At 48.4% G+C, this 21656-nt stretch overlaps 5 protein-coding genes across 5 annotated transcripts; 3 read left to right on the forward strand and 2 right to left on the reverse strand.

The window, feature by feature from the left end:
• The first annotated feature begins 629 nt into the window (after positions 1 to 629).
• Positions 630 to 3534, forward strand: LOC120959134 (uncharacterized). The gene is made up of 2 exons (XM_040382312.2): positions 630 to 2037; positions 2104 to 3534. Exons 1-2 carry the CDS (start codon positions 1990 to 1992, stop codon positions 3532 to 3534), a joined length of 1479 nt encoding a protein of 492 aa, XP_040238246.2. The 5' UTR covers positions 630 to 1989.
• A 470-nt stretch (positions 3535 to 4004) lies between these two features.
• LOC120959135 (BLOC-1-related complex subunit 7) lies at positions 4005 to 4690 on the forward strand. The gene is made up of 2 exons (XM_040382313.2): positions 4005 to 4107; positions 4172 to 4690. The coding sequence occupies exon 2, from the start codon at positions 4203 to 4205 to the stop codon at positions 4518 to 4520; it is 318 nt and encodes a 105-aa protein (XP_040238247.1). The 5' UTR covers positions 4005 to 4107; positions 4172 to 4202; the 3' UTR covers positions 4521 to 4690.
• Positions 4691 to 4792: 102 nt separating this feature from the next.
• LOC120957179 (N-acetyltransferase eco) lies at positions 4793 to 12311 on the forward strand. Its single transcript, XM_040379237.2, has 4 exons — positions 4793 to 5331; positions 7544 to 9481; positions 11156 to 11849; positions 11923 to 12311. Exons 1-4 carry the CDS (start codon positions 5148 to 5150, stop codon positions 12122 to 12124), a joined length of 3018 nt encoding a protein of 1005 aa, XP_040235171.2. The 5' UTR covers positions 4793 to 5147; the 3' UTR covers positions 12125 to 12311.
• A 16-nt stretch (positions 12312 to 12327) lies between these two features.
• Positions 12328 to 17893, reverse strand: LOC120957180 (dynein regulatory complex protein 11). The gene is made up of 2 exons (XM_040379238.2): positions 15264 to 17893; positions 12328 to 13626 (listed from the first exon to the last, which is right to left on the reverse strand). The coding sequence occupies exons 1-2, from the start codon at positions 16846 to 16848 to the stop codon at positions 12329 to 12331; spliced, it is 2883 nt and encodes a 960-aa protein (XP_040235172.2). The 5' UTR covers positions 16849 to 17893; the 3' UTR covers position 12328.
• Positions 17894 to 19069: 1176 nt separating this feature from the next.
• LOC120957181 (tryptophan--tRNA ligase, mitochondrial) lies at positions 19070 to 20399 on the reverse strand. The gene is made up of 3 exons (XM_040379239.2): positions 20259 to 20399; positions 20037 to 20198; positions 19070 to 19977 (listed from the first exon to the last, which is right to left on the reverse strand). The coding sequence occupies exons 1-3, from the start codon at positions 20346 to 20348 to the stop codon at positions 19102 to 19104; spliced, it is 1128 nt and encodes a 375-aa protein (XP_040235173.2). The 5' UTR covers positions 20349 to 20399; the 3' UTR covers positions 19070 to 19101.
• Between the last annotated feature and the right edge of the window lie 1257 nt (positions 20400 to 21656).

The raw sequence follows: 21656 nt of genomic DNA on the forward strand, positions 1-21656 counted from the left end.
TAGTACTCTGTCCATACGGCATACTATAGAATGGCGATCTACGGGGCCCCTTAATCGGCGGGGCCCCAGGCGACCGTCTAGTCCGCCTACCGTTAGATCCGCCACTGGATGAGGATGATAATATCATGCCCGTCATAGGTTCAAGCCTCATATAGACGGTCCCCTCGTAGTAAGGACTGGCCAGCCGGATGTGTGGTACTAAAAAGATGCAAAAGCTTGCATTGGCTGGCATGACCAGGTAGATGGATACGGCAAATAGAAGAAGAAGAAACAGGAAAATGGAAAGCAGCAGTCTGTAGAAGCTTCGGTTGAGACCTTTGCTGTTAAAAAAGAGGGAAATGTCGTTGCATGTGGATGGAATGACGAGGTTGTGGGTGGTTCGGGTGATGAATGGTTGGGAGCGGAGATGAATGAATTGGCGATGCCAGTTTACCTCTTTCCATGCGTTGTATGAGGAATCAATGAAAATAGTCAAATCGTATTTGAATTATGGGTCAATTTTCGGGAATATCAGGAAAGAAAAAAATGCGACATTTTTTAACACATGAGTACATTATCTCATATGGCCGTTAAAACCAGCATACATCGGGTTGAGATCAACATTGGAGAATCACACGTGATAAAAAATCAAATTTCCGGTACGGAATTATTCCTTCACTTTCGCTCGTTTGAAATTGGCTTCATAACCGTTGATCGACATGGCGATCAAATGGCCACATCAGAAACGGCACGGAACGGCAACCACCAGTATAGCACAAATATTGCTTCAACACCAGAATTGATCGGCTCTCGCATCGTCAAGGTCACAGGTAAAACCAAATACACTACATATATATGTACCAATCGCCAAATCAAGATACAACTACAATCCTACCATATACCAGTACCAGCTGATGAGCTATCGCACACAAGCGAGCGGCGCGCGAAAATAAGAGGAAGGGGCCTGAAGGAAGAGAGGACAGGGGAAGGCACCGGGAGAGAGAGTGTGTGTGGTCAAAATTTTTGGCCATTTAAATTTTTTCCACCAACACCCTTGCATTTCGGAGCTTTTTTCTTGCCAGAAAGAGATAGCCATACACTTGACATACAGCTGTCTCGCTCATATGACATTTCCAAGGCTCGCAAGCTCTTTAATGCGAGGGCTCTGGAGCAGTGAACTTGTATGGCGTGCGAGCCCTCGCGCGCCCTCGCAAATCGCTGTCACTTGCACTGCGGGCTATTTCAATTCTTGAATTCAAACGGGCAGGTGTGTCGTTCCCATGCAACAAACTCTACCCAAGCAATTTGACCCGATTTTGAATAATCGTGCAAATAAACATAGAGAGAAGATTCTCGCTTGTTTTCGGTGAATTTAAGGCCACAAATATACAAACGCTTTATGAAACTTACGATCAAGGTCCATAAACTACAGGCGGTCCCCGAGATACACGGTTTATGGGGACCGAAAACGGCCGCAAAATACCGCGTATCTCGGATTTCCGCCTAAGTCGAATCTCGTGATTTCCAGCTAAAATATCACTAATATTCGAGTAATTTTGCAAGTAGGGGGCGGTTTTAGTCACTTTATGAATTATTTGATATGATTCTGACTGAATATAACAGTTTTAAATTTTTTGAAATAGTTTTTAACATTCAATCGAAACGGAAATTATTTGGCAATATACAATTGATGTGTCAAATCAGTACAATTTGCTCAAAGAACTGTCAAATTTAGAAAACCGCGTATCTCCGAATCCGCGTATAAGGGGTACCGTGTATCTCGGGGACCGCCTGTACATAGTAAAAATTTGCATGGAACTTTTCATTTCGCGCGCACGTGCACCGTCGTGTAAACACAGCTGAAGTTCGTCCAAAAAGAAAAGACGAACATGCTGTGGTAAACAAGCACTTTGACAGCTCGATGTTTGCAACGGAATCATTCGTACAAACGCCCGGCCGACGAATCGTGCATTGACGCCAACTGAAAGCAGCGCTACAGGTGAATGTGAAATGGATCTACCCGATGCTGGATCTCCCTTCGACAAGCTGCCATCGGAGGTAAATAATACTCAACATTCAAACCCCACATCCTGCATAGTTTCATGGCTTCATTGCTCGTTCCAGCTCATTTTTTCCATTTTTGATTATCTTGAGCTCAAGTCGCTGAAGGCAGTTTCACTAACATGCCATCGGTTGGAGCAAATGTTTGCCGACTACAGTGCCTGTCGGTTTGTGCTGCGAATCCGTGAGGAACGAAACAGCTATGTATTCCTCCCGCCGTTGATTGAAATTGCTGATAAGGTGGAGGCGGCAACCAAATTGCTGAATAGGACCAAACGTTGTTACCGGCGTGTTCATCTCGATGTGCAGTATCAGCCAACGGCTGATAGTATCGAGCATATGCAAGCTGTGCTCGACAAGCTTTTCGCAGTACGGTTGATGCAGCAACTGACCGTGCTGAAGCTTGATTTGCCGGCCGTACCGGAGAAGTTGGCCGTACAGCTGTCGGATGCGGTGTCAATGCTAGACAGTCTGCAGGAGCTAGCCATCAGCTACAAACAAAGAGATAATCAATCCACGTTCAGCCAACTGTACATTGTGAATCGTTCACTGCACAAGCTGGTGCTGAACTGCGTTTGGCCCGGCAGGATCAATTGTCCCAATATGCAGTGCCTGGAAGTGTTGGCGAATGTAGACGTGTGGTACATGATAGGCGAACAGTATGCACTACATGGTGACGCAGAACCGTACTGGAAGCTGAAACATCTGAAGGAGCTGTTCATGGCGACACACCTTTTGTACCGTGCGTTGGACCATTATTTACAAAAAACAGAAACCTATAAGAGCGTATTTTGTCAACAGTTGACCCAGCTTAAAAAATTACGTCTTTTTCACAGTTGCCTGGTAACAGATAAGGTGCTGAAGGCCATATGCGAATCGTGCGTCCATTTGGAGAACCTGTCGTTCACGTCAATGTACATTTCCAATCCGGATTCGTTCCGCTACATCTCGAACCTAACCAACTTACGACAGTTGTCAATTGAGAGCTACATTAGCGGTCTATCGTTCGCTGGCGTTCGCTTGCCTCACCTCAAAACGCTTCTGCTAGGCAATGTTAACATTGACTGGCCATCGTTAGCGAAAGTTGAATCGATTGAGTCGCTCATGATTAAACTCAACGTCTCGCAGGTGGTTCCAGCATGTGATCTTTTCGCTGGACACATGCGGCGGTTACGCTTGTTATGGATCAAGTTTGATATTAATATAAATCACGAGCGCTATCGAGAAATATTCGCAGCGCTCAGTAAACTCCCTGCACTGGAAACGCTTATACTACACAATGTGTTACGTTTGGACTGTCTCAAAGAAATGGTACCGATACCACGGCTCACCCGACTCGTTGTATGCGACATATTTCCAAAATGTATTTCGGTATCTCCGGCCGATGTTGCAAAACGAGTCCCGAAAGTAGATAGAATCGAAGTTCCTTGGATCAATAAGGTTAACAAAGAGATGAAGCAACGCTTTGGATGTAATGCTGGCTTTTTTCATTAGATTTGCAATGTTGCCTTGACCATTAGATATGGTTTATACCATATTTATTATGGTACCACCATATACCATTATTTATTTGTATTACGAACCCAAATCATGGTTTGCTTGTTTAACATGTTTCAACACACGCTTAGCAACTTAAGTGCTGAACTTCTAGAATATATAGAATGTAGTTGTAAAACGGGGATTTTTGGTTTGATAACAGTAAATGCAATAAAGACAATATTTTAACTAGAAGTATGGATATGAGAATCTTATAATATTAGCTAACAATAATAATAATAATAAAAAAAAACAAATATATAGATTCCATATAATGGTTCCTTCATTGATGATAAATAACTGATTTTTTAAAGTTTCAAATGTAACCGAAACCCTTCTGGTCGGCTTTTGTGTCGCTGCAACGCCGTCCGTCACTCAAGGGATAATCAAATCGCACAGTAGCACATTTCTGCTGACCACTCTTTGCAAGCTGTCAAATGGGAAAAAGCAGCAACAACATAAACAAATCATATTTGCCCTTCCGAGCAGCGTCCACTCGCACGGCAAATTTTGCTCCATTCTTTTGGGACAGTAAGTTTTTAATTAAAATACCCATTCCAGTGCAGGTAAAAAACGCATTCGCTTGCCATTGTAGCTACCGCAAACCGGATCATCCCACGGCAGCCATGGCATCCGCATCGAGCAGCAGCGCGAAGAATCTGTTCAGCGACTCGAAACGGCGGCTGGCGGAACGGGTGGCCGTGAACGTGAACAATGCCTCGTCCGTCGCACGGCAGATCGTGCGTGGCTCGAAATCGAACGAGATCCTGATGCAGGCTGCCAAGAACTTTGCCTACCACGAGAGCACGGTCGACAACAGCATACAGAATCTGAAGAAGATGGAGATCATATTCCAGCATCTGAACTACCAGTACGAAGCGATCGAGCAGGCGGCCGAGAAGCTGGAGTACGTCGAGGAGCAGGTGAAGGCCATGGAAAGGTGATAAATCTGCGTGGTTCGGTGAGGCAGGGGGATAAGAAAAAGGGACGTTGGCGCCACAGCCATAGTCGTCAGATAGCTTGTTTGGCTTTCAAAGGAGCTGTTAATGAGATAACTGTGCCCAGCAACTGTCATACATTTTAGCTTTATTTATTAAACGTTTAGTTAAGTTCATTCTAGAGCGTGCATTCCGGAATAATTAATGTTGAATAATATTAAAAAAAAAAACAGAACATTACAACAGAACAAACAAAATTACCTCTTTTCCTTTTGTTTACCTCGAACACTGTCAACTGAACGAGGATATTGAAAAATTACCCCCGAACTGACAGCGCCCGCGTAAACGTTACGTCAAAACTTGGGTAATTTTTGATCCTACCCCCTCCACCCGGACGAACAGCGTCAGCGCGCGCCAAAAAATAAACATAGCAACGCGCGTTTGTTTACGTTTCCTGCGCTGAGATCATCGTTCGAGCTGGAATTAGCTTGCGCGTTCGTGTTTCGCGACGAAAATGCGTTAATTGTTCCCCAAATTTGCAAAAACCGAAACACTAATAGTTGAAAGTGTGTGTGTGAGTGTGGAAATTTAGAGCAAACCGACGACAAAACACCCACATGATTGCGGGCAGCGATGGAGCATACGCCACGGAATGCGGTGCGACAGGGTCACCGCGGTGCCCTTCTCGGCACGCCGAAGCTGGCCAGCGGCAGCAGCAGCAAAAAATCACTCTTCGGGAAGGATGCAGCAGATGAGACCGACCTTGGGCCGATGACACCGCTGCGGTTCGGGAGCCATCGGAAGAAAGGCCAAACGCGTAAGTTCTGTTCTGGCTTGGCTTTTGGGCGTTCTGACAGATGATGCGGGAGCTCCACGGCGTCTCGCGTTGATGTCCGGACAACCAGTGGCCTACTTAGCTCTGTTGCTACTGGGTTCGTCACTGAAAGGAGAGGGGACTGTAAAGCCCGAGCATCCCAACAAGGACGTTATTGGGTGTAGCTTGCTTCTTCCTGCCATTTCCCTTCTAGCCATCGGTGCCCGCTTTGATCCTCACTTGAGTGTCCTGTTGGTCGTTTTGACCTGACGGCGCTGACGGATTCGACTATGGGCTAAGGTCTTATGAGCAATCTTAATCCTATTATCAGGTCTGGCCAGAACCATTTCCTTGTATTTTTGATGTTTTTTCCACGCTCTTGGTCCACGTTCAAACTCCCTATTGGATGCTCAATCATTCACCCTGGCCGCCGTTTCCGTTTCTAAAATGAAGGAAATGATCCAGAATTTGTTTGAGCTATTTATTTAGCATTGATTTACGATCCCGGTTTATATGCTTGCTCCCTGTCCGATCATGTCCAAGGTCCATAAACCTGATTGTTACCTGTTTAGTGGGATTTTCTGTGAATTGTTTATGGAATTTACCACCAACACAAGAGACCTTACAAATGTGTTCTTTTTGCTTGTGGTGTTAATTTGTAAATTAAAATTATTACAAAGACGTCTAAACAATGCAATATTTATACAATAAAACAAACCTAAATTAATGGTGGTGCCACATGGTTTCTCCTGCTATCTTTTCATGGAACGTTTCTTCATTGTTCTAGCGTTTCTTCGTAAAATTTCTAGCGATAAAAATCCGTTCAAAATTAAAACTCTTTTTACACGTTACAATCAACAAAAATGAAAATTTTCATTTATTTGGTGCAGTAATAAACTCGCACGACTCATTAACATGCCCGTCATGGGTTCAAGTCTATAATGAGGACCGTTCCACCCGTTGCAAGGACTAGACTATCCGGCTTCGTGGTACTGTATGGGACATGGAAGCCCTGCATAGCCCTGGTATGTCCGCGTTGGACGGTACACCAATTAGCTTATTCATCTAATAAAACGGACAAACTGATACATAATTGATAACGATCTTGCAAATGCCAACCCTGAAGTTAAGGCCATTAAGGCCATTAAAACTTATTCTTACCCCATACCAATATTGGAACTGTTCCCAAATCCATAAAAATTGGCATAGACATATTGTCCAATTTGTTTAAAGATTACCTATTTAAAATATGCTATTTTTTGATTCGGTATCAGTTCCATACCCGGTCCAAGTATCGTTCCGAATCCGTGTCCGGAACAATTACAGGTACAGTTTTTTGTAAATAATTGAAATCTGAAGCTATTTCTAAATCAGTATGGGTTCATGATCGGTTCCAGGACCGGTATCGGTTGAGTATCAGTACCAGGTCCTTTATTGGTTTACTATCAGTTCTAGGGCTGATATGGATTCTTTATAGGTCCCTGGATCAGTATGGGTTCAGTATCAGTTTCAGGTCCGGCATAGATTTAGTATCAGTTCCAAAACCGGTATGGGTTCTGTATCAGTTCCAGGACGGGTATGGAATTGTGATCGGTTCTAGGACCGGTATAGGTTCATGATGGGTTCCAGAACTGGTATGGGTTCATGACAGGTTCCAGGACCGGTACGGGTACTTGATAGGTTCTAGGACCTGTTTGGGTTCAGTATCAGTTCCATGTCTCTTATGGGTTTACTTTCAGTTCCAGGACCGGTATGGATTCTTGATCGGCTACAGGACCAGTATAGGATCATGATTGGTTCAAGGACTATTATGGCTTCATGATAGGTTCTAGGATCAGTAAGAGTTCATGGTAGGTTCCAGGACCGGTATAGGTACTTGATTAATACTAAGACTTGTATGGGTTTATGATAGGTTCCTAGACCGGTATAGGTTCAGTACCAGATTCAGGACCGGTTTTAGGTCATGTGGAGTTCTTGGACCAGAATATGTAATGTATTGGTGTCAGGACCAGCATTGTTTTGGTTTTAGGTCTCTTAAGGGGTATCGTCATAAGTATTTGTTTTTAATTGTGTTAAGAGGCCATCAATTTCAGCGCACTGTTAAGAGGGATCCTAGAAATGTATTTGCCCCATCCTGTACCCTTGCCAAATTAACTGATCAATTTCAAAACGTACAACTAACATGAATTCTCCCATCCTTCTTCCCAAACTGCAGCCCACAGCAGCAGCAATGCGCTTACCAACATCACCTCGTTCCGCAACCTGTTCGGCAACGAGTCGCCGGACAGTGATCGGTCGCTGTCGCCTGACTTTGCCCGCCGGTTCACCAACAACGGCCGGTACGAGCTGCTGTCCGTCGACCAGGACAAGGAAAACGTCGCGATGGTGGACGAGGAGACGCGCTTCTCGTTCAGCGGCAGCATCCCGGAAACGCCGAGCAGCCGGCTCAGTGCCGAGGAGAGCGCCCTGCTCGACGAGAACAACTCCAACTCGCTCTCGCTGATGATGAGCTCGGATCTGAATCTCGTGGAAAAGCGCACGAAAGCCCTGCACCGCACGCCGGGCGTGACGACGCGCAGCCGATCAACGAATAGGGATCGGGCGTCGGTTGGACCGTTGCAGCGCAGGACGCAGCAGCAGGCCCAGCCACAACACCTGCCAAAGGCACAGCTGCTGGGTGTGAAAAGACCGCATACGGTGGTGAGTACGCCGGACAACCGTTCCCAGTCGCCGGTGTGCACCGAGCCAGAAGGGAGCAGCAGTACAGCAAAGCGACCCAATGTGAAGGCCCGCACCGCACTGCACTTTAACGACGTTCAGCCCATACCGGCGAAATCGTTCTACTCATCAGCGTCCGTCGCCGAAAAGGACCCCAGCCCCCTTAAACCACTCCAGCCTTTGTCGACGAAATCGTTCTACTCGTCGGCGACTTCGTTGGCACAGGGCCCAACCAGCACCAGCGCCTACAAATCAACGCCCTCCCCGAAGCCATCCACAACGCACCACCAGCCAGTGACGCCCAAGCACGTGCCGCTCACAAAAACTCCACACAAAGCGACCATGCGCAAACGCTCCAAATCGTTCTCGTCCGCCGCCCCACGGCTAGGGCAGCGGGGGACGGTGCACAAGATACGGAAGCCGTCGAAAAAACGCTCCCCCAAGGAAGCTCGAACCGATCGGTCACGCACAGCAAAAGGCGGAGGCTCGGCGGCGGCAAAGCAGACGAAAAATCGTGCCATCGCCGGTGGCACGAAAAGCTGCCCCACCACGCCGAAAAGCAACAAGGAACCGGATCACGAGCAGATGCTGCAGCAGCTGAAGCGCGTGAACAGTATTTTGCGCGAGGGACAGAGAAACTTAAAGCGCGTCGCCCGTCCGCTTGTCACCTCCCGCTCGATGACGGATTTAGCTGGCGCGGGGCTGTCGTCCGAGAGCGAGGGGGCTGGCTCGTCTTCGTCGGAAGAGGAAGGCTCAGCCTCGGAGGGGGAGGAGGAGGACGGTGGTGGCACGCAGCGCAAGTTCTTCCGCTCGAAGCGTCGATCGCGATCAATACGCAGCGTGTACAAACACTTCGACACGATCATGGTTGGCGTGAAGCAGGGCGGAAAGCGCAAGCTGCTCAGCTTTCCGCAGGCGCCGAAGCGCCGGCGTACCGCGTTTGGGGAGGAAAGTTTCGACTTTGCGCACGAGCAGGCGGAGGTGGAAGATTTGATCAGCAAGCTCGGTGATGGTGGTAGCGACAGTTTCGGCGAGGGAAGGGCGAACGATGAGGACGATGCACCGATACCGATCCAATCGAACGTTATCTATCTGTCGGCGGGCGATGGGTTTGTGGTGGAGCACAGTCCGCCCGAGGGGAACACCACCGTGGAGGCTCAGCAGGCGGACTGCGAGAATGGGATGGTTGTAGTACAACATGGCGGCAGTGAGATCACTGAGGCCGTCCTTCACGAGGCTAACAATTACTCCACGACGTTCGATGGTTACGATCAGCTTGCGTACGATGGCGAAAGCATGTACGAGGGCGTCGAGCAGCGGGACGACTTTTTATCCAACAGTACAATCATCATACAGCACGACACGTATCACACAGCGTCTACGATTTATCACAACGAGAGTGCTGCGTCTACAACGGTGGTGCAGAACTCAACCGGTAAGTTGGCAACAAAATCGATTTTTTGAATATTTATATGCCTTTTTAACAATAACAATGAAACGAGCTAGTGATGTGCGTCCCGGAGTGCGCCTAGCATATTCGATAGGTACGGATGTAAGTTCGAAATTTTGAACCACGTAGGATCTTTAAAAACGAACCACGGAATCGCTGGTCAGGACTATCAGAACACAATCGGAAAGGTCTGAATTAGTGATGTGATCGTCGGCCCCGATCAGACTCAGGTTATTGTTAGTTAGAATTTTACCGGAGTCGGATTCGGACTAACAGTTCCGCCCGGAGCCGGAGTCTTCTCGAGTCGTCCGAAGTAGTCCGGCATCGTCCCGAGATTTCCGGAGTCATTCAGAGTCGTTCGGAATTGGCCAGAGTCGCCCGAAGTCGTTATGAGACGGAGGCGGCAGGAGTTGACCGGAATCAGAGTCATTCAGAGTCGTCCAAAGTCGATCGCAGTCATCCAGAATAGTGATGGGCTAAGTTTGCAAATATCCAGAGTCGACTGCGATTCGACTCCGATAAATTCAGAATCGACTCCAGAAGGTAGGTTCTCCCAGTATTATCTGGAGTCGTTCGGAATTGTCCGGATTCGTCCTTTTCGGATTTTGCGATTTTGAAGGATTTCGGAGTCGTTTGGAGTCTTCCAGAGTCGTCCGGAGTCGTTCAGAGTCGGCTGAAGTCGGAATCGCTCGTAGTCGGTTGAGGTCAACTAGAGCCGTTTCGGTGTAATGTGATTGTGATCAGATATTTCATTTTGTTGTTTTTGTCTTTGCGCGCGCACTTCGTATACTGGCCTTTGATTTGAAGGCCGATTCTGGCCGACTCCGACACCAACCGACTGGGAACGACTCCGAACGATTCTGGCCGACCTCGGATGATTCCGACTCCTAACGACTCCGGATGACTCCGACACCAAACAACCTCGGACGACTCCGGACGACTCCAGACGATTCTGAACGACTCCAGATAATGCTAGGTGGACCTAACTTCCGGAGTCGGTTCCGAAATTACCGGAATCGGATCAGAGTCGGCTCAGGATTTTTTCCAACTTTACCCATCACTAGTCTGAATGGTTCGTTATATCAGGTCGGTTGGATTAGAACCCTTGAAATTGAATACAAATTATGATTAAAATTACAAAAACTGTGCAACACTTCCATTCCAAATGATCTATTTTCATGGAGATTCCGGAGCAAATTCCAGAAACCTACTGGAATTTATTCCACAAAAAATCGGAGCTAGCCGTAATCGATTACGACCAAAACTTAGAAGTCATCCATAAATAACGTAACGATACAATTGATAAGTTCCGGTCCCGTGGTGTAGCGTTAACTCGCATAACTTCCCAATATGCCCGTCGTGGGTTCCAGCCTCGCATTCAAGACCGTGATTCTCCATACGCAAAACAAATTATCCTGTTATGGGTAATCAATATGTCACACGGATAAGCAAGTCAAGTGGCACAGACAGGCTTTGCCCCAAAATAGATGCTGCGAAAGGCCAGAAGTATATGTCCTCAATCAATTTTCTATCGGTTTGATCAACCCTACAACGTAACGCAATTTATGGATGACCCCCTAAATAGAACCCAATTTGCACTACGAAATGAAATTATTCATCTTTGACCATTCTCATTTCCTTTTCCCTTTTTCCCTCTAGTATCACACTACCAGTGCCAAACCCAGTGCCAGTCGGAGCAGCCGATGCCAACCGACCCAACCACCAACGCATACTACCCCATCTTCTATCCCGACCGCGTAAAAGAGCTATGGCGCGAGGAACGACAGCAAACGCTTGCCGCCGAACAGCAAACGGCGGACGTGCGGCATTTGCTCCGCCAGCAGCCGGACCATCGAGCGAAGGCGGACAGAGCTGGTGCCGGCCACAACCAGTACCAGATCGATGCGGGACAGCGCGTGTACGGTGCGGTGCACTGCAAGGAGTGCGGCCTCACCTACACGACGCACGAGCCCGAGGAGGAGCTTTTCCACGATCGCTTCCATCGCTCGCAGGCGCAGCTGAGCTTCCCGAGCGGGCTGAACGAGCAGGTGGTGGTACAGGTACCGGAGTGGGACGTCACCGGACGCATCATCGTCGTGTCGCAGGTCGATAGCACCCGGCAGCCGCTGCTGCGGAAGGCCCAGTCCGTGCTGGAGCTGGTGGACGGCGAGCTGGGGTACGCGACGTGCGGCGAGCTGCCGGAAGGGGCGTGCGTCTATCTGGCCGTCGCGCGCTCGACCGTGCTGGGGATCTGTGTGGTGCAGCCGCTCCAGTACGCGAACCGCATGATTTGCCTCGACGGGCTGCACGGCGTACCGATCGATTGCTACTCGTCCGAGTTCTATCACGCCAAGTGAGTGGGTTCGAAAGGCGTGCTTTGTTTTTAAACTCACCACTATTAATTCACAATCTTCTTTTCACCACAGATGCGGCATCTCACGCATTTGGGTTGCGCCGAAGTACCGCCGCAAAGGAGTCGGACGCAAACTGGTGGCCGCCGTCCGGTATCACTACATCTTCGGCTACACCATCGCGGTGGACGAGGTCGCGTTCGGGGCACCGACGGAGATGGGCAAACTGTTCGCGGAATCTGTCTGCGGCCGGAAAGACTTTCTCGTCTACGTTTAAGGGAGCGGGGCTCGCATATAATGTGCCACGTTAATGATCGTTAATTTAATTTTCTCTTTCACTCCCTGTCTCTCCCCCATGTGCTCTCCACTATTGCGTTCTCTGTGTTTATTGGCTAATTTTTGTCTCTGCATTTAGTAATAAACAATCACACGACGGACGGGTGAACGGGTTTTTTTTACGAAAACTATTAAAGCGTATTCCTCATTTCTTTGCTCCGGCGGCCTTCGCAGCCATCTGTTCGGCGAGCAGTTGCCGCTCGCGCATCACCTTTGCCCGCTGTTTCGCTAGCTTGTCCACCTTGCGGTGCCATTTGACAAACTTCTCATACTCCTTGTCGGCGATCGGGTACTGCGGAGTGGTCCCAGCAAGAAAGTGGTCCAACAGCTCGCCCACCTGCAAAGGCTTGCGGCCGAACTGCATGCGGCGTCGGATGTTAAGCACCTGCCGCGCGCACTCCAATATCTGCCCTGCCGAGTAGCCGGTAGTGACCTTGGCCAGGGCGGAAAGGTCCAAATCGCGCGGTACGGTTGGAAAGCGACGCAGCGCATACTGCCACAGCAGTACGGTGGAGCCATAGTCCGGTCGGGGTAGCAGCAGGATCTTGTCGAAACATTTCTTCAGCGGTCCTACCTTCGCCACCCACGGCTGATCGCAGGTGCCGACGAGCAGTACCTTATCTTCCGGTTTGAGCTGCTTAACGATCAGCTTGAATAGATGCTTGCCGAGTTTGGCGGGATCGAGCGGTTGCTCTGACTGGGGCACTTTTTTGTAGAACGCACGATGAACACCCTCGGTCGCCAGTACCGAGGGTTGCAGCAGGCGGGCGGCGCGTAGTACGAGCTGCAAAAAGTACGCCATGTTGTTTGGTTCGATCGGTCCACACGTGTCAACGCTCAGGTCGAACAGGGTGGAGCCCGTTTCGTTGCAGATCGCTTCCAGGAGTAACGTTTTCCCGTACCCCGGTGGGCCTACCAGACAGAGGGACTTCGGTTTCGGTGCAGCGAGTGGTCCCATCCCGTACAGGTACGATTGAAGTATCGTTCTCACCTCTCCCATGCCCGGCGGTGGATCCTGCTCCAGCCGATTGCGCCTCTCGAAGGCGGCGTAATTGAAGTCACCGATGTAATCTTCAAACGTTCGCTTGCGACACGTTTTTAGTACGTTTCGCTCGACCAACTCATTAAGGATGGATTCAACGGACAGATCAGCTGTCGGATCGATCGGCTCTTTGCGTTTCTTCCCCTTGGCACCTTTCGCACGGGGAGGCTTTTTCGGTTTCGGTGGTTTGTACTTCATCCGCTCGTCCTTACACAGCGCCATCTGCAGGAGCTCCCGTTCGGATTTGAGCAGCTCGTGTACTTCGGCGTGCAGTTCTTGATGGACCTCGGCAAACTTGTCCAACGTGATCCACTCCATGATGGGCAGATCCTGCAGATTGTCTAGCTCGTTGACAAAGGCCCAATCTTTGCGGTATCGTGCGAGTGTTTCCTCCAGCGTTACTGGAAATTAAGGAGAGGCCGAAACGATGAGAAAGAAGAGGTCGATGTCTCTGGATGATCTTTGGAACAGGTCTCAAATCCATTATGGCACTGGAACTAGATCTTGGAACTGTTATGCAACCTATCCCTATCGTGGAATTAATCCTGAACATATTCTCGTCGTAGATCTAATCCCGATCCAGTCCCAGCCCTAAAACTGATTTTGATCCAATCCTGCTTTTGGAGGATCTATTCCATATTGTGGAATTAATGCTCGAAACGAACCCTGAACCAGTTCCGGTCGTGGAACTGATTCCGAACCTGATCATAAATCTATCTTGATCCTGATCCGATACATTGATCTTCAAACTGATACTGTAATGATCCTGTTCCTGGAATTTATTCTGAACCAATCCTAATTTTGAGACCATTTTTTAAACTAACCTTCTCCTGCAAAAGGATAGTAATCTAATAGCTGATGCATAACAGACCTATTCCAGACCTTTAGTTCATCACGAGACTATCCCGGCTCTGGAACTATTCCCGAAATTCTCCCAATCTTGGAACATCTTAAGAATCCTCTCTAATCTGGTGCATCTACTGATTCTCTGTTGGTCCATGAACTGATTTCAAAGCTATATCAATCCATAAACTTACACTGTACTTATCCTGAACTTATTGTGATTCTGGATTATCTCACTAATTCCGGCTATTTAACAGATAGTTTACTTATCTCAGTGTTAATAGTCTTATAATAGCCTAAACAGACCTGTTTCGGTCCTGCAGTTCATGAAGAACCTATCCTGATCCTGAATTTGGCCTCGAACCCAGGGGCGGATTAAGGGTATTGGGGGCCCTAGGCGGTAAGGCGAATTGAGGCCCCCTGTAAATGGTAAATGGTGTACGGGGTGGGGGGGAGGTGCTACTGGCTCTTGGGTTGGGAGATTGAACAGTAAACTTGAGGCCCATACGATCATCAGTCACAGGCTAAAATTTGCTGGCGGGGGTGGGGGGGTGGTGGGGTTGCAAATGACTCGCCAGCCTCGGAGGCCCAACGTCCATCCTTTCGGGGGCCCTTGTCGCTAGTACTCTGTCTATAAGGCATACTATAGACTAGCGATCTACGGGGCCCCTAAATCGGCGGGGCCCCAGGCGACCGCCTAGTCCGCCTACCGTTAGATCCGCCACTGCTCGAACCTATTCTTAACCTTCAACAGATAAAGAATATCTTCTGATCCTGATTGGAACTGCACACAACTCTATACCGATTTAATATATGTTACTATTCTAACAAGATATTGGAACTTCTACAGGACAATATACAGATCTATAGACTTCTAACAAGATATTGAACCTACTCCAATACAGGAACCTAACCTGGAACTAACCAGATTCTGACAATGATCCTAATTCTCTTTGAATTGTTCGTGGTCTAGAAATTAATCATGAACGTATCTTGATCTAGAAACTGTTCCAGAACCTTAGCTTACGAACACATTCAGCTTAAATTCAGATTTTTTCTGGAACAAGGAACAACTACCCAGCCTATTACTCGCTCTGGAACTAACATCAAACCTACTCCTGTCATGATTGATAATCCAAACAGAAATTCTAAAAAATAGAAACATATAATGAACTTTTGCAGTAATTGTCCTTACGGTACGCATTGGTCATAAACTCCGGCTCAGTAAAATCATACGTCTTGCCCTCCTTCCTCTCCCTGGCCCGTTTCTCCCGCGCCAGCTCCTTCAGCCGTGCCTTCTCCTCCCGCTTCTTCTCCTGCTCGCGCTCCTTCGCCGCCTTCATTGCATCGGCTTCCTTTTTCTTCTGCTCGGGCGTCTTCAGCTTATCCAGCTGCTTCTGCCGCTCCAGCGCCAGATACTCCAGCGGCGTAAGCGTTTCGCCGCGCACAATCAACACCGTGCCGCCCTGGAACGGTTCCGGGATCAGATCGAACGCCAGCGTCTCGTCGTACCACTCGCGAAACCAAGCCCGCACAAAGTCGGTAATGTCTTCGAGCAGGGCCGGACCTCGGATGCGCAATATGCGTGCCTTTTCGTCTGCGATTGCCGCCACAAAGCTACGATCGAACTCGGGCTGTCGGGCTCGGCGCGCCGCTCGCACCTCCGCAACGGCAAGCGCATCCCCCAGCTTCGGTTCATAGTCATCAAACAGTCCCAAAAATTTGGATCTATCAAAGCGATGCTTTTTCTGCGCCTTTAGCGCATTAAATTTGCGCCAATAGCGTTGTATCTTTGCTGCGGCCCGGTTCAGCCTGATGCGTTCCAATGCCTCTTCGAGACGCTTCGCCGCTTCGACCTGGGCCAGCTCCGCCGCAGCATCGTCCTCGGCCTGCTGCTTCAGGGCCAGCTCCTTCGCATCGGGCCACCGTACGGACGCTACCCGAACTGTTTGTTCCTCCCAGCCCGGTGGTGCGTAGTACGCAAAGTGGACCACATCTTTCTTCTTCATCCGAAAGTCCCAGTTGTAGACGGTGCGCTTCACCGGGTACAGCATGAACTGGCCGGGGCGGTAGAAAAACTCGTACGGCACATCCACAATCTCCTCGTCGATCGGTTTCGGATAGTAGCGGTCGGGATGGAGCCGAAAGTTCGTTTGCCGTACCCGGGCCTGGCGTGCCCGTTCGTGCGCCGTGATCAGGTTCAATGCGGCCTGCAGTCGCTCCTTACGACGGTCTCGCTTTACGACGGGCCGGTTAATGCCTTTTCCAACGGGAACCTGCTCTTCCTCCGGTTGTTCGCTTTCGTCCGAGGAGCTCCCGTCCTCCGCATCACTTCCCGGCTCGATGAACGGGGGCAGCTTTTGCGCATCGAGCAGCGCTTGCAGTTCGTCGGGTCGCCGTGCGGGAAAGTAGCAGGGACGTACCGCTAGCACATCGTCCGGTATTAGATGCTGCTCCTGCAGCGCCCCGTCCACGTACACGAACTCGCTCAGCTCGATCTCCTGCAGCTTCGTCCTGAGCTCGAGCATGCGCGCCTGCCCTGCCTCCAGCAGTTGCTGTATGACGGCTCGCTTCTGGACTTGCAGCGTTTGGTCGTAGCAGCGCTCCAGGCTGCGGCACAGCTGAACATAACGACAGAACAGATCCGACACCAAGCGATGCACGATCCGCCCGTCCTTGGTCGGTTCCGCTAGTTGTATTCGTTTTTCGTGCTTCAGCACGTGGTCGAGCAGGTCGGTGGTTGTGATCCAAAACTTGGCAACTGCCTTCGCCTGCGCCATTTTGCCTGAAGGTTAGCTCTTTGTTTTGCCACTAAAATATAATTTTAAAATTGCACTAATCTCTTCTTCTTTTTATTCAAAAATTCTACTAAAGGCTGATTAGCGTTTCTTTTCACCGGTTGCTTGGATGATTTTTATTCAGTTTACATGCTACAATGACATCCACATCCATCATGGAAAACGCAACGCTGACTTAGTTTTTAGTGTTTTGAAAAGTAAGGAGAAGAATGATTTATGATTAAAGTCAGAATTCAATAGATCAACGCCTTTCTGTCCCGCGGTCTGGAGTTCTATTGGAAAACCCTATAGAAAAAATAACAATAGGAAAACAATTGGATTGCATTTCTTCTGTTTCGGACACTGCTGAGACAGGCCTGTAGGGAATGAGAGCGAGTAGAATTGTATGTTTTTTTTTAATATAATATTTTTTAATATAATTTGGATTAGGATTTTAAAGAAGAGGTCAAAACGAATTGCCGGCATAGACAATAAGATGGTCGAAACTATTGAGAAAAGCAATCTAGTAGACACAGGCACAGGTACAATGGAAAAAATGGCGATGCAAGTTAGATCAATTTAGTAATGGATTTACAAGAGGAAAGTTGCTTATGTTGAATCTAGAAAAATCATTGAAAAGAAATAAATAGAAAAATATAAAAATAATGGAAAATCACGACAAGGCCAAGACCGCAAAGCGCCGGATAAGTAAGTAAGTAAGTATCAGGGCCCGGAGTCAGGATCTTTTCCAGGACTGATGTGGAATGAGCCGGTCTCGTAGTACAGTCGTCAACTCGTACGACTTAACAACATGCCCGTCATGGGTTCATTCCCCAAATAGACCGCGCCGCCATACGTAGGATTGACTATCCTGCTATGGGGAGGAATCAATTAGTCACTGAAAGCCAAGCCCACAAGAGGGTACAGGCAGGCCTTGACCGACATCGGTTGTTGAGCCAAAGAAGAAGAAGAAGATGTGGAATCTTAATCAGTTCAAGGACCAGTATGGGTTTAGGATCAGTTCCACTACCGGAAGTTCTAGGACCATTATGGTTTCAGTGTAAGCTTTGGTGTGGGCTGGGGATCAATTCCAGGGCCATTACGGGTTTTCGAGCAATTTCAGTGCCGGTATAGGATATTCCAGACCCGGTATGGGATCGAGATCAACTCCACGACCTGTATGGTGTCAGGATCTGTCAAAGCAGTGCTCTCCAATCTTTTGAGGATTGCGGACTACTTGGCTTTGGAAATACATTTGTCGCGGCCCGCAGCTATTAAGGACATACATCAAGAGTTTACCGATCCCATGTGCGTCAAGTCGATCTTCTGTGCCATCGTAAGGTCGTGCCTGGAGTACTGCTGTCCGATCTGGTGCCCGCTTGGCGTTGGTGACATCAATCGCCTCGAAGCCATTCAACGGAGACTCACCAGGTACGCGGTTCGACTCCTTCCATGGCAATCCCACCACGCTCGGCCCACCTACCATCAGCGGTGTCTGCTTCTCGGACTTGAACCACTCTGCTCTCGACGTAAAAACGCCCAATGCCTTTTCATATTTCGGCTCCTTAACGGAGAGATCGATTCCCCGGCATTACTAGCCAGCATCAATTTGTTCGCTCCCTGTCGGATTCTTAGATCCAATTTCCATCTCCGTGTACCGCGTACCCGCAACAACCATAGCCAGGGACACCCTATTATACGTATGTCCCTCGAGTTCAATGAAGTGTTAGATTTGTTCGATTTTAGTATGTCTACTTCCACGTTCAAGGAGAAATTGCGTCTACGTCACATGTAATGTTTGCTTATAACTAGATGTTTATTTATATGCTCCTTAATTTAATTATAAGGTTGCCGATTAGACACGATGGTCCGTCGGTTTATATATGAAATAAATAAATAAATAAATAAATAAATACATGGGCTCGGACACAGTCCGAGAAGCGGCATGAATTTTGAATCATTTTGTCTTAATGTATCCCTTGGAATTAAAAATCACTTTGGAATTTGCGTTTTCTTTTTATAAAATCCGTTGCTAGCATCTTTAGGTTATTAAAAACCTCAGTAATTACCTTGCATAACCCTCTAACCGGACCAAATTAACTAATTAGAACCAAATTCTGTTTTTTTCTTCTCCGACTAATCTTCTGTCGCGCTAAGCACGTTGAAACTGCGCTCATAGCTTTCTTTGCTTCAAGTTTTCACTGCAAACACCGTTTACTCTTCCTTCACTACCGCCACAGCACGCTGCGATTTTATTTAACTCTCCTGCCGCACATTCCTTTGCCGCCGGCCAGCACGTAACCCGTCGACACCGATCTTCTCCTTCACCTCGTCGATCGTCTGCTCCGCTATCGCCCGCGCCCGCTCACTGCCCTCCTCGATAACGTCGGCCAAATAGCCAACATCCCGCGTGTACCGCTCCATCCGCTCCCGGATCGGCCGCAGATGCTCAATCAACGCTTCCGCCACCAGCAGCTTGTACTGGCCCGTGTTTTTCCCCACCGCCTCCCGGCATATCTCCTCCACCGGTTTGCCACTGACCAGCGAGTGGATCGTGATCAGGTTCGACACGCCGGGCCGCTCTTTCGCATCGAACGTAACCTCCGACCGGAAATCCGTCACCGACTTCTTCACCTTCTCCAGCACCACGTCGGCCGGGTCGATCAGCATGATGCAGCTCTTCGGGTCCGGATCCGATTTGGACATCTTTTTCGACGGATCGCGCAACGACTTCAGCCGGCTGCCGTCGTTCACGAGCGTCTCGCAGAACGGGAACGTTCGGCCGTACTTGTTGTTGAAAGCGCGCGCCAACGATTGGGCCAGCTGCAACTGCTGGATTTGATCCTCCCCGACCGGCACGTGGGTCGCTTTGTACAGCATAATGTCGGCCGCCTGCAGGACCGGGTAGAGGTACAGGCCGAGCGGAATTTCCTTCATGTTGGCCGACTTTTCCTTATACTGGGGAAGGTGGGTCAGGCGTGCCATCGTCGTCAGACAGCCCAGAATCCAGGACAGTTCGGCATGCTGCGGAACGGCCGACTGGAGGAAGAGGGTGGCCCGTGCCGGATCGATACCACATGCTAGCAGCGTTGCCGTCATTTGCAACGTGTTGTGACGTAACGTGTCGGGGTCCTGAGAGGATGGTACCAAACATCAGTGGAATGCTTCCCACTTCAGGGTATGCTTCTTACCGGCGGGATGGTCATGGAGTGCAAATCAACAATACAGTAGGTGACGTCCTCTCCGGCTTCCTGCAGCTCCACCCAGCGCTTTACCGCACCGAGATAGTTGCCAATGTGCAGCGCACCGGTCGGCTGCACGCCGGAAAACACCTTCCGTGGCCATGGGGCAGGCTGTTGGAGGGAGAAAGGAAACGTTACTTAATGCACACCGTTATGCAAACTCACCCGTACCTTCGCTTCTGCGGAAAGGAAGCGATTTTGCTGTCGTAGGCCGTTCGTATTCTTCAGCAGAAGAGGTAAAACACGTTTGGCCCTGAACATTTTTTCCCGGTTTGCTAGCGATCGATGCAAAATGTAAACAACAGCGCAAATCGGCAATAGCCCGAAATGTCACAACAAACCGGCTACACTGTAAAGTCTATCGCTACAAAATTACCAACTTGTATACAATTGTGGTGTTTGAAATTGTATACAAAGCCTCGGTGTTTAATACCGTTTGTGTCTAGAGATGGGTACCCTAGAGCACACCAACGCACCCACGATTCCGAATCCAAATATATCTGTTTCGGATTTGTCCCAAAGCTTCCAGAATCGATCAGAATTTCCATAATCCTTCTAAATTTACCCAATCTACTCATATTGTGTCTGCTTAATTTCACTTTTGCGAAAATGGAATAACAAAACGGATCTTAATCGAATCCATTAAATACGCTATAAAAAAACAGTTATAGCGCATCAGTAGTAGAAATTGGAATTTTAAATATAACCAGAAATGATCAGTCAGTGACAACAGTATACGCTCGGTTATCCGCATATTGATAATCCGCGGATGTGAGCGCAAATGCATTTTGAACATTAGAGAAATTCAAAAAGAGCATACAATGTTTCAAAATATTAAAATATTTTCATAAAACACATGCAGCTGTCAAATCTAAAGGAATCTAATCAGAATATTCTGCACGAATCGTATCAAATACATGATAAAGTGTATAAAAGCACTAAATTCATAAGAAAATACGAGTAACCAATTCTATTTCAGTCGAAAACCGCGACATTTAACCTACGCGGATATACGAGTTACGCGGATATACGAGTTACGCGGATTCCTCTGGAACCGAGGCAAGTTGGTCATAACCATTCTGACGTAGTGCTAAGCCTTATCAGTTTGGTCGGAACATTAAAAATGCTCATTATTGATATAGTTCAACCCTGGCTGTGCCATAATGTTATTGTACGTATTCTGTTATGTATGTTTTTTGCCGATTTCTGATTTCTGTAACGATAGATATGAGTTATCAAGCGGACCCTTTTACAACACTTTTCCAGTGCAGATACGGTATGTGTAAATCCGTTTGAAATCGTCCCGAGCAGTGCATGTTAAATTGTCGGGTCGGACTCTCTCACTAACTATCAACTTATAAGCGAGCTCATACTATCGTGGTATGTCGATACTATCGCAACCGTTCCTATTGCTGACCTCCATAATCGATGGCCCAGTATCAGTTTTAATTCCGCGACGAGCCGACGTGGTTGTGAACCCGTATAGAAATATTAATCGCTTGAGCTCCAACCTTTACCAGTGATTTACGGATCGTTTTCGCGCAGTTTGTGCGCAAATAACCCGTATAG

This window comes from Anopheles coluzzii, chromosome 3 (genome assembly GCF_943734685.1).
Source record: "Anopheles coluzzii chromosome 3, AcolN3, whole genome shotgun sequence".
Classification (NCBI taxonomy): domain Eukaryota; kingdom Metazoa; phylum Arthropoda; class Insecta; order Diptera; family Culicidae; genus Anopheles; species Anopheles coluzzii.

What these genes read in the sequence shown, in the direction of transcription:
- LOC120957181 (XM_040379239.2), bottom strand. Translation starts at nt 20,348, where the DNA reads ATGTTCAGGGCCAAACGTGTTTTACCTCTTCTGCTGAAGAATACGAAC. An exon ending in TCCTTTCCGCAGAAGCGAAG is followed by an intron (nt 20,199 to 20,258) that starts GTACGGGTGAGT and finishes TCCCTCCAACAG; the next exon opens with CCTGCCCCATGGCCACGGAA. An exon ending in ACTCCATGACCATCCCGCCG is followed by an intron (nt 19,978 to 20,036) that starts GTAAGAAGCATA and finishes CCATCCTCTCAG; the next exon opens with GACCCCGACACGTTACGTCA.
- LOC120959134 (XM_040382312.2), top strand. Translation starts at nt 1,990, where the DNA reads ATGGATCTACCCGATGCTGGATCTCCCTTCGACAAGCTGCCATCGGAG. An exon ending in TCGACAAGCTGCCATCGGAG is followed by an intron (nt 2,038 to 2,103) that starts GTAAATAATACT and finishes TGCTCGTTCCAG; the next exon opens with CTCATTTTTTCCATTTTTGA.
- LOC120959135 (XM_040382313.2), top strand. Translation starts at nt 4,203, where the DNA reads ATGGCATCCGCATCGAGCAGCAGCGCGAAGAATCTGTTCAGCGACTCG.
- LOC120957179 (XM_040379237.2), top strand. Translation starts at nt 5,148, where the DNA reads ATGGAGCATACGCCACGGAATGCGGTGCGACAGGGTCACCGCGGTGCC. An exon ending in TCGGAAGAAAGGCCAAACGC is followed by an intron (nt 5,332 to 7,543) that starts GTAAGTTCTGTT and finishes CCCAAACTGCAG; the next exon opens with CCCACAGCAGCAGCAATGCG. An exon ending in GGTGGTGCAGAACTCAACCG is followed by an intron (nt 9,482 to 11,155) that starts GTAAGTTGGCAA and finishes TTTTCCCTCTAG; the next exon opens with TATCACACTACCAGTGCCAA.
- LOC120957180 (XM_040379238.2), bottom strand. Translation starts at nt 16,848, where the DNA reads ATGGCGCAGGCGAAGGCAGTTGCCAAGTTTTGGATCACAACCACCGAC. An exon ending in GTTTATGACCAATGCGTACC is followed by an intron (nt 13,627 to 15,263) that starts GTAAGGACAATT and finishes CTTAATTTCCAG; the next exon opens with TAACGCTGGAGGAAACACTC.